At 38.6% G+C, this 18,181-nt stretch overlaps 1 protein-coding gene across 2 annotated transcripts in view; it reads right to left on the reverse strand.

Moving 5' to 3' along the window:
• Positions 1-8,955: 8,955 nt before the first annotated feature.
• Positions 8,956-18,181, reverse strand: part of LOC112463688 (39S ribosomal protein L41, mitochondrial) — a 22,842-nt gene continuing 13,616 nt past the window's right edge. The window contains exon 4 of one of the 2 annotated variants that reach the window (XM_025030201.1): positions 8,956-9,217. In XM_025030201.1, the coding sequence (XP_024885969.1) occupies positions 8,971-9,217 (247 nt within the window). In that variant the 3' untranslated portion in view covers positions 8,956-8,970. Of the gene's footprint in view, positions 9,218-17,531; positions 17,611-18,181 lie in introns of those variants that run through there. The other variant, XM_025030202.1, reaches the window with a different exon arrangement.

The following is an 18,181-nucleotide window of genomic DNA, read 5'->3' on the forward strand; positions in this document are numbered from 1 at the left end:
TACTTTTGAGATTTTCGAGAACGTAAAATATCGGGCAGCCAAATTTAGCGAATCCTTTATCATGAGACAAACATAACGGCATAATATTTTAGTATTTCTAAAATCCCGATGTACAATACCGAAACTGTCATGAAAGAAAGAGAGAGAGAGAGAGAGAGAGAGAGAGAATAAAAGTAAAAATAATTTCCTGTGCAAAACATGAGTTCTATTGATCACAAATATTCAAAAGGCTGTATAGAAATTATTTAAATAAAATTAAAAACATATTTCGTTTAAATAAAATTGAAAACATTTTAAAACCTCTCTTATTTTTTATGTGATTTTATTTTTTATTATTATATTATATTATATTATATTATATTATATACAAACAAAGCGCGCACGCTTTTAGCAATTAACGATTAGCACAAAAGAATTTTAAGATTTAAAAAAGTAAGACGAGAAAAAATTTATTTCTGCACCTCTTTCGGATCGTCAACTAAAATTTACAGACAAGAAACAAAGATGCAAAAACTTGTAAAAGAAGCGCCTGTAATAGCATAGAATCTAAAAGACTAACTTTTCTGCAATACAGGAACAAAATTTTATCAGAAAAATAATGTAAATATCTAACTATCGTGAAGGAAAAAGTATTCTGAAGAACGACTTAATTGTATAATTCTTTTATTTTACATGTTATTCTTTTCTTTTATTATAATAAATAATAAGAAAGTTAGTAAAATTCTATACTAGACGCATTTCGTATTACATATATTTTATACTAGAAGTAAAATATAAATAAATTTATAAATTTCATAAATTTCTAAAATGTTTTTAAGCCTAAAGAATATAATTCGTTAAATATAATAAGATATAACTATTTTTAAAATAATTGGAAATTTCTGTATATTATTTCCGAAATTTTAATATAATCTTCTGAATAACATGCAGTTACCCAGGCAGTAACCGTAAACACCAATAACACTTTTGACATAAGGTGCGAAAATTATTACCACGAGGGTGAAACTTGTCTCCCGACTCGCAATTTCTCCCTCTGTATCACTATCTTTTTTTTTCACTCAATTGCGGCGTTTGCGACTTCTCTTGTGCTCGGACCTATAATAGAAATATCGAACGACCTGCCGCGAGACTGACAGAATGAGTGATCGACGTAGTGGACTCTCGTCGAGCAGAGAAAGAATCAACCCAAAGTACTGGCCATATGTCAGAGTGCTCGAGGATCCCTAGAGAAGTTTTACGCTCTTGGTTTCCATTTAATTATTGAACCACTCTTTTTGCTTTATTCGCGCTGCAAACTCTTGTTATATTTTTTTAAGAGTACACGTGCTTGAGCCATTATTACAAAACAAAAAGTGACCAATGCGTCACAAAGAGTAGAGAGAAATATAGATAGATAGAAAAAAAACTTTTGAATAAAAAAAGCAAAAGAAATTATATGATGCTTGTACATGGAAGAGCTTTTTTTTCATTTATTTAACGCACAAGAAATTACTAATACATAATTCAATTAACGCGCGTTCATTTTTTTTGACATTTATTTTTAGATGTGTATGCAATAATAGAAGCACCCGAAAGATTTAGCGAAGCGAAGTGACAGAATGTATGGTCGGATGGTACATCAAGGCGGAAACAAAAATCTTCGGAAAACTATTTTTAGTCGACAATACCCGATACACAAATTTTTTTCACGACAAAAATATTTCGCACATGCGAAAAAAAAGCACAGAAAAATAAACAGGGCAAGAAAACGATAGAGAGATCCAAGAGATCTCGCGTGTATTGTAATTTTATTGTTTCTATCGATCGCATAAATTAATATACAGTATTGTATGTCGGACGATTCGATGATAGCTTCAATATGAATTCCCCCCCCCCCCCCCCACTACCCCTTTTACAGACACATTTTTCTGGCTGGCTCGAGCGGGCGGAAAATAACTCTTGTTATTGCGATACTCGATAGCCATGGTAACGTTAAACAACAGGATACCAAATCGAAAACGCTTCCGATATTCAGTTTACTCTTTTCCCAGAATTTGCACATGATAGCCGTCCGTGAGAGCTGAAACCTGCAATATATCGCGATACGCGTGTAATTGTGCTAAGAACACTTAGAACCGTACACAAGTGGCGGACACGAACGAATTGCCTACGATAGTACAAAAAAATATCCGTAAATCCCGGTGTGTCGGAGTCGATTGAGCCGTTTCCGGACGCCGATATCGCGCGTTTGCGTTTCCACGCCTCATATCGTATTCAAAATCACGCAAACGTACCTTCGATATTTAATATCGGGCACGAGTTATAGCTTTCGACGATTCGCAAACGATATTGCACATACGCACGTCGCAATTAATAAGCGCGTGGTTACACACTTCTATCTCGTAATTGGGAGCATCAGTTTGCGCGCTTAGAGTCGTGGAATTAATTTATCATTCGGTAGCAACGCAAACGATATTGAAGTGCTGTCGACTCGTCAACGATTATAATTTGCGCGGGGATTTGCGGCGATGCGCGGAAACGCCGGTGAAAAACAAACGAAACGCTGTAGGCGGAGAGTGTAATAATACTGCAGAATAGTGAAAGATAAAAATTTCACATTTGTGATATATATAATATCCAACCTCTTGTCCGTCTATATTACCGATCAATTGATGTAAAAGAATCAGATTTTACTGGGGAAAAAACGGTCGTTATACATCCCTATCGTCAAATGAAATTGAACTATCGAAATGTATCTGTTGGCAAATAGATTTTATAGTATTACATATAGAAAGTATTTTCGCGGTAATATTACAAATAATAATAACAACTATTACAAATAATAATAACTATTACAAATAATAATAACAAATATTTAATCTCTTGCGCTGGCATTTGATTCACAGACGCGCGTACCTAAATCATCCGAACCAATTCGCAGTAAACATTTACTTGAAATTATTTCTATAAAAATTTTAGACAGATCGCGTTTAGTGCATATATGTATGTACAATGTATATAAAACTGATAAGAGCTTGCAATAAACGCACTTGTTTGTATATGAAATATTTATCGCCTACTGACTAAATTGCATATTTCACGCAGCAAAATAAACGACATGCTAAACATGTCATTCAAGGCCTGCGTTCGTTTATTCCCAGTGGAAGCTATTGGAAAAATATAAAATATATAATACATGTAACGTGTATTATAGATACACGCAAGCCTTAAATTTGAAACAAATAGCAATCGACGTGTTACGCACGTCAGCCAACAGGTTAATATGCGGCAGGGAACAGATTAGTCCAAAAAAATTAATATCTAAGTTATATTATACAATAACAAATTATATTTTGTTTTAAATGCATTCTTTGTGAAATGAAAAAGGAAATTCTGATATTTTTCAATTCACAGGATTCATTTTTGAACACTTGAAATAAAATGCGTGGATCAGATCGATTTCACCGTGTGACGGAATATGCGGTATGGATGCATAAGGTCGCGAGAGATGCATCGTTCTCGGGCAGGATTCAATTTCGCATTGTATATAAAGCCGCTTTCTGCTCTGAAGATGCTCCATGTGAAGGAGCATCGCTAACTACGTTAATATCGGTTTCCACAGCGGCAATTGAGCGAGCCTCACCGAGCTGCACATTGCCACTCGATGACGAGGGAAGGGTCCATCTAAATATAACGTTTCAGCGAGGGCTCGCGGGTATCGAGGCAATCCTGGATAATATTGATCTTCGAACACGCTCTGGCGACGTACGGCAGGTACTCGCGAAGGTATAATACCTGTCGAGAGGAGAAGAAGTAGATATCCACGGTGGGATAAACCGCTTTCGGTTGATAACAACTCCTCGCTGCAGCGACTGAGGTTTCGCTCGATCGTGATTACAGCTGACTCCTCGATAGATGCTAACGAAAGTTCAAACGGATTGTTCGTTAAGTTAAAAGATAAATTGTGGATTATACTATGTAAGATACAAGAGTGACATATAAAGGGAAACTTGTAACTTGTAAACGTTATATTTTAACATAATCACAAATACATATGCGTATACATCTATACGGCTTGATATAGGTATTATAAAGCTTTTTTTAATTACATTTTTGCGAGATTTAATTACTATTCATGCTGATTTAAATTTTTTTTTTAATTTTGATTACGATATTTCCTAATGGAAAAAAAGGTAGCTTTATGATTTCGAAAAAATAGTATAATATAATTTACACTTTTGATTTGTCTGGAATATGAATTTTTTATAGTGGATAAATTTAGCTCGAAAAAAGATATGTAATGGAACTTATAAAATGTAACAGACTATGGCAGTTGCTACCGTCTGCTGTTATTATTTACCGATAGCGGGGAATTAGTATTCTTCTCTGATGATAATTTGCAATTATTTTATAATCTCTTTTTTCCTACAACTTGATTTAATAATGTGACGAAAAAAGGAGCAAGAGTAAACTTCTGCATAATTTGTATAAAAAATAATGAAATACAATTTGTTGTGTCAAATGATATTTTATTATAACATATAAGTCCAGTTAAAATTTTATCACGAATTAAAATTAGGTATGTCAAATACTCTCTGTGGCATTATAATAATATTAATAATATAATCATCATTGACATTAATTTAAATTTAGCAAACATTTATTTCTATTACATTTGTTACAGCAAACACTTGCTGTATAAAGCGTAGGATTTAACTCTGCGAGATGTCACTAGCAGTGTTCGAATCATCGCGCATTTCGTCCACTTGTTAAACAAAAACGATTGTTGAACTCGCATTCGTTCCGAGTTTCACATGCTCCGCTAGCAATAAATTCTACGCACGTTCTGGATGCGAGGGTGTATATGTTTACGGTGATCTCGCCGTAAATTTCACTCCGCCAGGCTCTCGGTCGATAGAGCGAGCACGGCGATTCGAGCGAAAGGTCTTTTGTAAGAGCTTAAGTAATTAAAAGCGTTGTTCGTAATTGGAAATGCCACCCTCTGGTCAGCCTAACGCGACGTAACGCTCGCTTCTCACCGTGTGAGAAAATCGTTACAGCTCACCGACCGACGGACGGGGCATCGTGACATGCACGATGCACTAACGACGAGCTCGTATACGCGAAATTAAGATGCGAGCCGGCGGCTCGCGAGATTTCCCAGAGCTGCGTGAGGAGAATTTACTTTAATTTAGAAAACGGTGGATTCGAGACAAAAGTCGCGGGCAAAAACGTTCGTATTTGCTGTAACGCTTTCAACGCGGGGAATTTTGCGAGAAACTAAGAGCGTATACCAAACATCGCTGCAATCTGCATTTCACTGAAGACTCGGTAAACAACTTTAAGAAAACACGGCGAATTAGCGCGATATTTCCTTGTTAGTTTTGCTCTTCGTGACGATATATTAAACGCTGATTTTAATGGATTTTTCTGAGGGCGAGATAACATTGTTGATCAAAACTTTTCACCGACATTTGATTGTAACGAAACATTATTATGAAATTTTTGTCATCTTTATCTCCCTCGAGTCTTAAAAAATTTTACGATTTAATAATGTGAATATCTATTTATTAGATAGTACTTGGCGAGTATACATTTTTAAAGAATATGAATTTTATAAAGTATTTAATTAAATATTTAATTGAATATTTATTACATCCACATTATATATACTAACAGTCCTAACAGACAAGTTAATTTTGAATAAACATGTTTTCTTCAAAAAAGAAGCAGTTAAATATTAATTTTAAGTTGAATAATATTAAATGAAAAATTTATAATTTTATTTATTCTGACGTATTCAGTATAAAAAAATCGACGTGATCAAAATATTGTAAAACTGAATCATAATTTAACTTTCTACTGACCACGTGACTTACTGACGCGCGCGATGTCATTTAACCAACGTGACGGCTGAAAAAAGAAACAAAGAGTCGGAAATATTTATAGAAATACCACCGTCTTCTAACAAAATTACGCACGTTAATTCTGCGATTTTTTTTTTAAATTGTCTTTATGTGTCATAATTGTGCTTGTTCCCGATACTTCATTTGATGCATGGACACAAAGGGAAATCATGAAACCGAACGATATGATGAATCATATAATTATAATACATGAGAAATCGACTGTCAGCGCTTTCAAAGTATTTGCATAGATAACTCGAATCTCGATCGCTAGAACTTAAGACTCATGTAAGCAAACTTAAGTAAATGCAATACGTACACTAAAAACTTGTGAGTCGTATATCATTGCGATAAATAAGAACATTTATTACGTTACTTCAAACGGTTGTAATTTAGTACGGTTTTTGATTAAAATATTTTGGCTCCCTTACAAGAGATAATTAATCATAATTGGATATAATTATTTTTATTTTCACTATCTTTCGCGAAACTGTGTCTTCCGCGTTAGCGAGTCCATTTCTCTTTCCACATTTCAGTCTATTCCTAGATGAAAACAATCGTTTCTCGAGTTGTCATTACTCTTCGCTTTGTCTCATTTCAACTGGCACTACTCCACGGGAATGTTAGTGATGCAAAAACGTCACTCTAGCATGCACATGACGATCTGCTTGTGCAACTGTGGCGTATTGCACGCGTGTCTTACATGCGAACGGATTAAAAATAAATCGTCACGTCACGATCTGCTGTTCACGATCTGCTGTTCGGATAAGAGAACGCGTGTCGGATTCTTCCGACTTTTTTTTTTGCGATCACCTGCATAAACGCAGCCTTGAGAACGTTAAATAAGAGTATATATAATTGAAGAGCGTTCCCCTGAAATAACGTATCATTAATACTTTGAATAATCCATATCTTGAATCTTGAATCATCAGTTATTTGTAATACTTGTAGTAATAGTTATTTACAAGAATTTTTAACAAGTGTAATAATTTCATTTAATTACGATTTCTTTTAATTTAATTAGAACAGTGTAATTACATTGATAACGCAGGAGATATTATTATTTTTAACGACGTAATTTTATTACCAACGTTTTATTACCATCCTGTTATCGAGAAATAAGGAAACAAATAAAAATAATCTTACGACCAATATCAACCACAAATTGCAGCTTCGATAATCAAAGAAGCTACGATGAAAAAAAAATGCATTTTGGTGCGCTTTCTGATTACATTACAGTGTTACATGTGAACGTCGAGCAAGGCACGGTTGGGAAACCTTTTCGCACAATGTGCCGGAGAGGAACAAAAAGGTTTCGCCTCAGTCACCCCGGCTCTCGTACGTACATACATACAATCCCCTTAATAGAGGCTCGCGAGCGGATCGAACGTCGTGCATGTCGGAGGTTCTCGAGATCGCATCTGTTCACGAAGGCGCCCTCACGTGATATCGCTGTAATGTCATACATCGCAGCGTGATACGACCCGTTATATACCGTATCGAACGCATCTAATATTCACGCCTCCGACATGATTCGCGAGACGCGAACTCTGCGCATTTGCGAATCTTCGTCTTCTGCAGTCTTCTGTGCCCCGATATATATACCCGAGCCAAAATTTTCGCGACGCACGTCAGAGACGCCCATACGATATCATTTTGACACAACCACAACGAACGTGTTCCACGTGAACGTAACGTGAGAATCATTAAATTAAACGCTAAATGGATGTAGAGAAAAAGGGAGGAAGGTAGAGGAGAGTTATATCTTTGGCGGTACCAGTAATTGACGTTTCTCGTCTTTTTTAGTACATAGACGCGTTCCGCACGTCTTCTCTCGCGGGAATAAAGGGAAAGAAAGCGAAAGTTACGAAGATGCATTCGTTTCCCGGGGGATCTGTAATTTTGCGCTGTATTGTTGGTGCGCGTAAATAAGAGGTGAAACAAATGGGTAAAGTTACGTGTATGCGCGTGTACGGAATACCCCAGTTTCCAGTTGAACTTCCTTCTCTATACGGATTCTTGGGGAAAATTGAAGTTGATTTGTTTCTTAACTTAACTTAAAAAATAGGCCACCGATAGCTATCAAATTATGGACGATGGAAAATTTAAAGAGCTCGAGAGAAATGCCGAAGCCAGAGATAACGAAACTTTATATTCTCGATCCAGTATTGTAGTCAATCTTGTAAGTATTTGAATTCCATTCGCCTGCTTAGGAAGATATTTGAAACGCGCAGTTATGAAATTGTACAGCGATCGGCGATTCTTGGAAATTGTGCGAGGAATTTAAAAGTAAATGCATGATTTTATATATAGTTTTCCTTATTATATATATTAGCAACGGAAAATCTCGTTTCCTATAAGATTAATTCCGGGCTACGGCCCTGCTACCCATATCTTGCACTTGCGTAAACAGTTATTTATATTCTAGTTTCTAGACTATTAATTATATTCGACTATATCTAAATATGTATTCCGGATAATCAGAAGAATTAATCTGTTTTTCACAAAAAATGGAGAATAACTATTTAACATCAACGTCGTTTCTCTCGGTTTTGCATTTGACGTGCCTTCCTACATAAATATGCAATACAGTCTACAGTCCAGAAATAAAAATGAAAAAAATTGCATAATTTAAGTCGCGTTACCCAGTGATTATTACAAGCGATATAGTATATATTAAAGCGTTATCGAAAAAAATATCGATTAATAAGTCTACACGCTTGTGTGCATTGTTGCGTGATTTTTTTAAATTACGTAACAGTGGCAGCAATTACCTTTAATTTCGTGAAAAATGTATGAGGTTAAATTCATTACGCCACGACGGATACGTACAGATTCGAGATTAAAAAACGTATCGCACGCTCGCACCGACCGTTGTATAAATTGAGCACGATTTGTTTCTAACATTTCGAAAAGTACGCGCGCGCGTCTATTATTAACTCCTTTTAACAAATATTCCTTGTTGCTGCGCGTATCACGTGGCGCGGCTTTCCTCTTTCGCTGACATAACGATTAGTATCACGTGCGTGCTTAACAGATCGATACAGCGTGAAGAAATAAAAAAGCCTCGAATATATACCCTTTATCAGTTAACTAATGTGTAATAATTCGTCAAGAGAAGGCGCGCGTGTGGTAGCAATTCCGAGAAGCGTAAAAAGCGATAAAAAAAGAACTTCGCGGACCCTTTTTTTCCCTCGCAAATATTTCTACGATAAGCACGCACTTTTCGCGTGGTCCGAGGTTTTCGTGCGTCAGACATATAATTACGTTTACCTAAGATGAAATCGGATGAAAAAGATGGACTTCGTGGGCAGCGAGGTGACCTTTCTTTCCTGAAAATCAGCAAAACGCGATTGTTGAAGATTAAAAACCGTCACTGTGTTCGATAATATTCAATTCGATGTAAAATTGAGAATTGATTAAAAAAAAAAAAAAAAAAAAAAAGATTAAAAGTCTAACTCGAAATATTTTAATCGACAATAACGATAAGAAAGTTTCGTTGCCGTATATATTCGAAATCAACAGGTAACAATGTTGCTCGCGATGCAACGTTATAATATTATTGACAATTCATTACAATTACGAACGTGAGTGGTTGATTAACGGCACGTTAGTGACAAGTCGCTGGGCCGATTAAAACAACGATTCGCCGCGGATTTGCATAATCACCGCCCAGAATCATCGCGACGTAACGCGATTAAGCTTGACGCGGCCGGCGAATTAAAATCATACCCGGCGAGTGTCGTTGTAGCGACGTGTCGAGTACGAACATTCGTGTCTCGCGATGGATTTTGCATTATTAACGAAGCTCTGATTAATCCACGGTCTCGCAATTTCAGCGAGCAATCTCAGAAATAATCGATGAGCGTTGAGCGCGCGTCTACCTGTATCGTCAAAGAAAAAAATGTGAATTTTTTTTCGGGTAAATTTTGAATGCGTTATATTTTTACGTCCTCTTCCATGCGAGATCGCAACGTCGACTCGCCTAGAGAGGTTGGTGGCTTCGACCGCGGATTTCGCCATTAGAGCGAGATGTTAATTACTTAGCGCGACAACGGTGCGCGCTTGATGTACCTCATCAATTAAAGCACGCGGTGCTTTACTCAGCCTCCCCAGCACCGCATATTATTTTTATCACCAACACATTACGTTCTTTTTTTATATACATTTCAGTATCTCAGACAGATGAAAGCGTGAAGAGTATTGACGCGCGAGAGATTAACCGGCGCGTCCTGTATCTCTTCTGAATTGACAATGCATAATTGTGTCTCGCCGATTCGCGCGATCGCTTTTATCTAGCGTGTAACCGACCGCGTCAGCCGATTTAATTTCGAAGCTATGATAAATTTAGATAAAACGGCCACAAAAAAATCGTCGAATCTCGGCGGAGTGAGACGCGTGCGGGCGCGTACGAAAGCGTTTTCGCGATTTCGCGAGGAGAGGCACTCTCATTCTCTCTCTCTCTCTCTCGTTTGCGCTCTCTCTCTCTCTCCCGCTCTCGCTTTATCACTCGTTCGACCGTATTGGGTGTCGTAGGAATTTTCGAGGGCTGAGGTGACGGCGGCAGCGACGGCGGCGATGCTTCTTACGTCGGCGCGATAAAGCGCGCTTCAAAAGAGGTGGCCGAGGAGTCTGGTGGGGTCCGGGATTGACGTCATTCGATGACGTCAAGCAGGACCGTACAGAAAGGAAGTGGGGGCCACGCATATCGAGCTGCAGCTATACGAGTGATAGCATTTTTCTCTATTTCTCTTCAAGAATCAGTACTTCCGTTGCAATACGTGAAATATCCTCACGCAACGTAATACGATCCTACGTCGAGGCAAAAAATCCAAATCGCGTTTATATATGAAGACTCGTGCTGCACGTGCTTCTCTCGGACTACGAAAATCCAAACGAGCGTAAAATTATAATGTTACACTTTGAAAGAAGCGAAATCTTTAGCTACAAGGAAAATTCAAAATTTTTATTTCTCTTTCGATATAATTATTTTTTGATATAGGTACTGTTCGAAGGATAATTCCGACATGTCAAGAGCGATAATATTCGCTTATGCGAATATTAAACGTATGCGTGCTCTTGGTACGGACCTTGGAAATTTAAGGATGCGTTAACTACCGCAAACAGGAAATTAAGTCTTCCACGGTGAAAAAAACGGGGGCTCTGAGGTCAATGCCGCGTCAATTAATCTAATATTGTATCGTTTAATGAAAATTGCTATTTGCGTCTTGTCGATCCGCCGTTAATCTCGATACGCGACAGAAGCGAGGAACGGAAATTTTGGTGAACCGCCCCGCTCGTTTATTCGCGCTTCGTTCCCGGCACGTCCCGAGCAGTTCGCTCTTTAAAAAAGCCCGTTTCGCCACGTTCAGGCTTTTTTCGCGACAAGCCGCACTAATTGAACATCATGATCGCGCTACTCGAGGCTGGTTATTTATTCAACGAACGGGGTGTTCGTGTGCCGTGGCGATGTGCTCGACTCGCCGCGCGAACGAATCGCGGGCACGGGCGTCGGGCCACGCGGTGGCAACGTGCGGCGAAAATCGTAATCGGCCTGCCGAGTGTTTGTAATGCGATAATGCCGTCGGCACGGCACGACGTCGGTGTCTCCTCGGCTCTGTCGTCCGAAGCGATGATTCACGAAATTACTGCCGCGAACTTTACGGCGGTCGCACGTTTCCCCACGGCGGAAATAGCCCCGCGATGTGCGCGAGTGAATTTCGTTTGTTATTTTGCAAATGGGACAGTTCTAAAATCGTATGATTAAAGGTGTGATCTAACGCGCGGATTCAAAAGCTGAAGAGAGAGAGGAAGGGAAGGAGGCAGTCTTTTCGGCAATAAAGCAGACGTTATATGATTATATCATGTCATTTACTATTAAATGGGTTTTTTTTTCTGCAAATTGGAACATAAATTAAAATCGAAAGATTTAGCTTTAAAAAATGCAAATAGAAAATAAATCCAGGTTGATATGTGTGATAATGACGATAAATCTGCTTTCAATACAAAGAACAATTATAAATCAAACTTCCCTTTCCTCTCATTCTGATTCCTGTAACCATCGGTATGACAACCATTTCACGTTTTTATGTTTATATACTTTAATATATCGGCATTTTAAAAATAAAAGTATAATTTTATCAACCGTATATTTTTTTGTTTCTATTTCTGCTTTACGTTCCGAGCGATTATAAAAGAATCTTTTGATTAAGAAAAATTCGAAGTTTCTTAATAATTATGATTTCTTATCGAGACGATATTCTTGGTAAGTTACTTAAGTAAGTTACTCAGAGAACTCCAGTTTCTATCTGTAATAATCGTATTACAGATAGGAGATGATGTCCTTGATAGCTCAATATAGTTTCTGGAGAAAAAAATCGAGTGTAAAAATAAGTAATTGTACATAAATCAAAGTAAATGTACGTGTTAATATGAAAATATAGGAAGGCAGAAATGAGGAGAGAATGTGAGAAATATATATCAAAATACAGAGTCTGACATGCGCCGGTGCGCGAGTGCAGCTAAAGGTTGGAGAGTGCGAGCCTGTTAAATTAAAAATATAATGGCTCGCGACCTCGGCGTGCGATATATTCAGTCGAAATTACCCTCATAAAAACGTGCGGCGAATAGAAAGCGAGCGCGTTCACGGTCGCGATTATTACATAATAATAAGTCGTTTACTCATGACGGGCGTGCTTATTAAAGCGGATTAGAGATTAAGAGAACTCGATCGTTTCTGACAAGTACAGTTACGCATTAATTAACCTGCGGTAAGTTCCTTACAGTTGCCCGCAACCTGAAGCCCATGCCCCGTATATACATTTCTGCTTTTATCGCGAGAAACCGCGAATGATTAAAAAATAAGAAAGTTTCGAAGAGATACGGAATTGCTTGTGAGTATATGCAAATATTACAACTAAGAGATATTGCCTTCATTCTGCATAATTTTGTGAAAGCAGCTGTCATCGATATTTCTAGTTGTTTGCAATGTATAAGAAGATATATTTGTTTTCTTATAGGTACATTTACATTTATCTTCTAATAACAGAATTATCATTAAGAAATGATATGTCTTCGCTTCTAAAAAATTTGTAAAAACCCGCGCTTGCTTATTAGCGCAGTTTCTTATTAAGAATTCTTATCAATGCACATATACAAATTCGTATTAGTCACTTCAATTATACATTACTCATATACTATCTCAAAAAACTGACTCAGTTCTTTCTTCAATTCGACGATTTAATTATCCTGGAAATTTTATGCGGACGTCATGCGGCGTTTCCGCGATTTCTATCTGCTTTCCCGTCAATGGGCTTTCGGCGTGTACTATCTGTGCTCCGCGTACTTCGGTAGTTTTCATCGTGACGTACTCCGAACGCATTTACGCAGACGATACGTCCACGTCGATACGAGATGTCCGATGACGTTCGTCACGAACGGTGAAATCGAGGGTACGCACACCGAGTTAAATTACAAAATACACCGTTAAATTAACTACGTATTTTACACGGGATCTCACTCGCACGACTCGTCTCGACATATATATACGAAATCGCGCACAAAAGTCACATTTACATGTTCGTTCATCTCGGCCTGCATCTTTTTATATCTCTCGTATTTAAAACGGGACACGTATACAGGGTACCTAACTTTTGACCGTTCTTTCCCACAAAGGACTCTTTGCTTTAGAGCAGTACGTTACTCGACGATAATTCGAGCGTGTGTAATTATGCTGTAACGCCATGCACGGGAAAAAAAAAATATTCTTGATTTGAAAATACCTTTAATCTTAACGTGAAAATCTCGAAATGAGATTATATTGCGTTAAACGAAGAAAACTAGCTTGAATGAAGTTATTTTATATAGCTTAACCAAAAAAAAGTTGAAATAAAAAGTTGAAATTCTCATAAATAAATTATATAGATTGTTGCGTATATACGAGTATATAAGTTTTGATTTGACATTTATTTTCTTTTTTTCTTGCGTGTATAATTTATCCTTTCATAAAAATTCGGTTGCAGAAAGGTCTATTTTGAAATGACTTTGAGATGACCGTAATAAGGAATGGGTAATACTATTCCTAGTATGGTAAATGCATGCGTGCGTGCGCGAGTCCTCATTTGCGTAAGACGACGTAAATTGCACGCGCCGAAACGAAAATAGCGACCGTAATCTTAAGTTCAATATCAGCCGCTAATACCGGAGGAGATAAGATCGTATTTTATGTGTGTGCGTCATTGCTGACATAACAACGGGTCACCTAGTGCAAGAAAGTGCACGCGATACACGATGCTGCGAGCGACTTTGCAGCGAAGAGGATTGTCAATATTAAACGATGAAAATTTGCGACGCGCTGCTCGAAGAAAGAAATATACATCTGCGAAATTTCCGCGTCAGCGAAATTAGAAATCACGCGAAGACACCGTGGTCTCGCTGGTACAATAATTAATATCTTATCGTGTAAATATTGACTGCAACGACGGTTTACACTATCGTTTTGCATCACAGTTTTACGATTGGCATAACTACTTCCTGCGTTTGTGTGTGCCATTTCGTTGTGACGTCAAAATAGAAGCGCGAAGAAAAAAAATCGGGTTCCCAATTCTCTTTCACTTTTTACTGTTACTTCACTACCGGTTCCTTCTTATATAATTACTGTTATTTGTCACTAACTGTCTTTGACACACGGTCGCGAGAAATTTCTCTCGTCGGTCAAAAACGTTACGTTCCCGTTCGGGCTAGAAGCTTGGTAGCTCTGTCGCGGTCTCTATACGAGAATAAAAGTTGAGTTCCATGGCGAACAAAAGCGGTTTGTCAGACAAGCTCATTATTGGATAACGCGATGAAAAAGAAACGGATAACCACTGCGGTTTCTCAATTGCATAATCAATGATGAAAGGCGGAACTGTTGTATGGACGTTGAGCACGCGCTCTTGAACATATGCAGTGCCTTCTTTTCCTGGATTTTACTCGGAGTGTAATTGAACCGAACAGGCAGCCAACGAACTTGGTCTGAGAAATCCTATTGAAATTCCTCGCTGTTCTTCCATTCTGCAGCGAGATTCTCATCAATTTTCCCTTTCTCTTGGCTAAACATTTTCAAAACTTCTTGCCTCTATCGGCACGATATTGATGAGAAAGGTGTTATAATTAGAAATATGAATATTTCGTTTTCATCAATTTTTCCTTCTTTGCGGCTAGATATTTTTAGAAGTTGCAACAACTTCTTGACCGGATATTGACGTGAGAGGTATTACTGTAATTGAAAATATGAATAAGAAATTGACCGATCTATACGTACATTTCACGTGTCAACTTTCCATGTCGATCCTCTCAGAACGTCCAGCGGTATCCATAGCAGGAGTCTCGGAGGAAATAGACATAAAAGTAGGACAAATCTTTCTCTCTCTTTCTTTCTCTTTTTCGGTCTGTCTGGCTTCACGCTGCTTCCGCGTGAAACTTCGTGGAGCGTCAAAAATCGACGGATTCTGCCGCAACATCGTCATCCTATTGATTCGCCGAGGTCGCTCGCGTGCGAGCGCGAAATCAAGCCGAATCCGACCTACGACAAGCGGAGATGCGTAGGCGGTACAAGACCCGTCGGAGAGGAAGAAGAGAGAGGAAAAGACAGATCTGTCGAAGCGAGATTCAAGTTCCTCGCGTGGTGTCGACGAGCATTACGTTCGCCGGACTTGCTCGTCGCGAACGTCTTTCGCTCGTGACGACAGCGACGACGAGGAAGCCGCTCTCTCCTTGCCGACCTTGCCTTGACGGTGCTATCGATTCCGACCGACCATGAAGATTTCGAAGGATATCCGCCCGGGATGTGGAAAGACCGTCTCGAGTGCGACCTACGACAAGAGAGTGAGTGCGTACACGCCGCGGCGTGGGTGCGCGAAGAATGAGTTCCCACGTAATAAGCGCGCGATTAATATTCCCGGGGTGTCCTTTACATATATTCGTCGGATTCCGAGAACCCATCACATCGAAGACACGTGTCGCGAAAAAAGAAAATTACTTTCTGAGAAAAATTTTTCCGAGAAAGAACTTTCACGTTATAAATTGGAGCAAGTATCAAATATTCTCGGCTTTAGTATAACACGTTTATATGTGTGTGAGAAAGGTTATTAACTTTTTTATGTTTTCTTTTGCGTTTCTTTCACGACGCGTTTTTTTGTATGATAAATTTGAATATCTCGCTACGTCAGATTTACCAAATATTTGTCAATGCCGTTATTTGAAGCTATATTTGAAGACATATAAAAATACTTGGTTTTAAATAAAGAGAAGCAAATTTTCCTGAATAAATTATATTATGTCAAAACATTAATAATAACATTCAAAATAACGTTATTTTTCCTCGTAGGATAAAATATTGGAGAATGAGGGAAAGCGCCGTATAACACATATTCGATGCATTTCAAAAACTCGATTATAGTTTGCCGCCGCGGATATTATTAGCTTTAGGAAAAATTGCAACGTTGGCACGAATATTACATAAGAGAAACTTAAAGTAATATGTTATATTGTAATCGATAGAAGTTCTCTCCGCGCGATAGTGGAAGCTTTGGGAAGGTACATGGAAAACGTAGCTCGTAGCTGCAGCCTGCCAAGAAAGGCGGGTCGACGTTCTATGTCGATCCCTGAAAATTATGCGACGCATTTGCAAGTAAATAGAATTTTCGAAATTCTAAAAAAAAAAAATATGTATTTCGAAATACGGGTTTGTTTCGCAAAACGACGAGCAGGGCAAACTATAGGGCGCAACGAGAATCAACTCAAGGGAGAACTTCTGGAATAACCGATTTCTGCGGGACTCACCTGAGGGATGTGTCGTCTCGAAATAGCGCTTTATTGCGTCTGTAAAAACATCTACGCTTCTCGTTTATGAGAAGGTAAAAATATGGGAGAGACTTACGAAGCGATTTCCAGCGCCGGCGACGCATCGGTATAGATGGTATCCTCTGACGAAAACGCCCGCGATTGACGTCAATTTTCTAAAAAAAAGAAGAAGTAAATTGTGCGGGGACACCGATTAAAATCAGACGTGGTCGTCATCAATTATCCTCAATCTTCTTTGAACCGTTCCACTGAACTGGCCGATCGGTACAGAGAGAGGGTCCCAGGGCAACTGTCACAGCATCTGTTTTAAGCAATTATTTAGCGCCAATTATTTCATTGACTGTTAAGGGGATTGAATAATGGCTCGGACAGAATTCGCTCGATCTAAAATAGTTGCTGCTGACGACCTGAGTGAGTTGCAAAAATTATTTATTCATAGTACTTTTTCGCGATTATCTTGCCTTGTAATCTGGAACGTCTATAGGTATACGAGAAACGAACTACTTTCAGATCATTGTAGGATAAAAAGTTTTAATTAATAGATGAACGATTATTTTAAACAATATAATTTCGTGTCTGACGCGCCGTCTCGCGTTTTTATATAACAACCGAAAAAATAATTGCACGTTGTGCGATACTTGAACCGAGCACAGTGTACACGTGCGCAACTTTGTCCGATTTCGTAGATCGATGATCGCAAACGTTCCGCTTCCGCGCTCGCTATAATTTCAGTCGATCGTTAAAACGGCGAAACGGCTCTTCCGCACGATCGCGTTACATTCGATTCGTAACAGAGGAGAACACCTGCGAATCCCGGAGCTAATACAGCTTGTTAACCCGAACGTATCCAGGTAAGGTTCGTCGGCGCAAGTATTTTCGAGACCTGCACAGATTTAGAATTATTTAGAATAGTCTTGTAGGAAATACGTCTATAGTCGTTTGAAAATTTACATGAATATCCTTCTTGGAAAAGAACTTGTTTTTTTTTTTTATTACTAGACACAATACGGAGGAAAATTCTAATAATTTAGTAACTTTAATATATGTATGTTATTTTAATAATAATAATTTAATTACTACATTTTTAACAGATTAAATTTTACACTCTCGAGAGGTGAGAAGCAACGCTATAATGGACAGATTGCGCACAAAAGGCATCGATTTTCTGAGTCGGACGTGAGTCTGACTAATTCACGGTCGCATCTACTTAGCGCGAGAAACGTGTCGTGTTAGTGACGTGCGAGGGACGAGCCTTTGTTCCGAGTGCGGTAATTATCGTCGTTGAAGAAGCGTAACGCGGATAGACTGGTCCTCGCGTTTCCTAGGAAATAGTACACCGTGTCGAAGTTTATATTGTGCTTATTCAAAACGGACGATTCGTTCTACGGTCTACGGTCGCGCGTCGTGAAACCGCGCGGCGTGCACACTGTACACCACACGCACACACACACACG

This window comes from Temnothorax curvispinosus, unplaced genomic scaffold (assembly GCF_003070985.1).
Source record: "Temnothorax curvispinosus isolate PA1 unplaced genomic scaffold, ASM307098v1 QBEX01013556.1, whole genome shotgun sequence".
In the NCBI taxonomy this organism is placed as follows: domain Eukaryota; kingdom Metazoa; phylum Arthropoda; class Insecta; order Hymenoptera; family Formicidae; genus Temnothorax; species Temnothorax curvispinosus.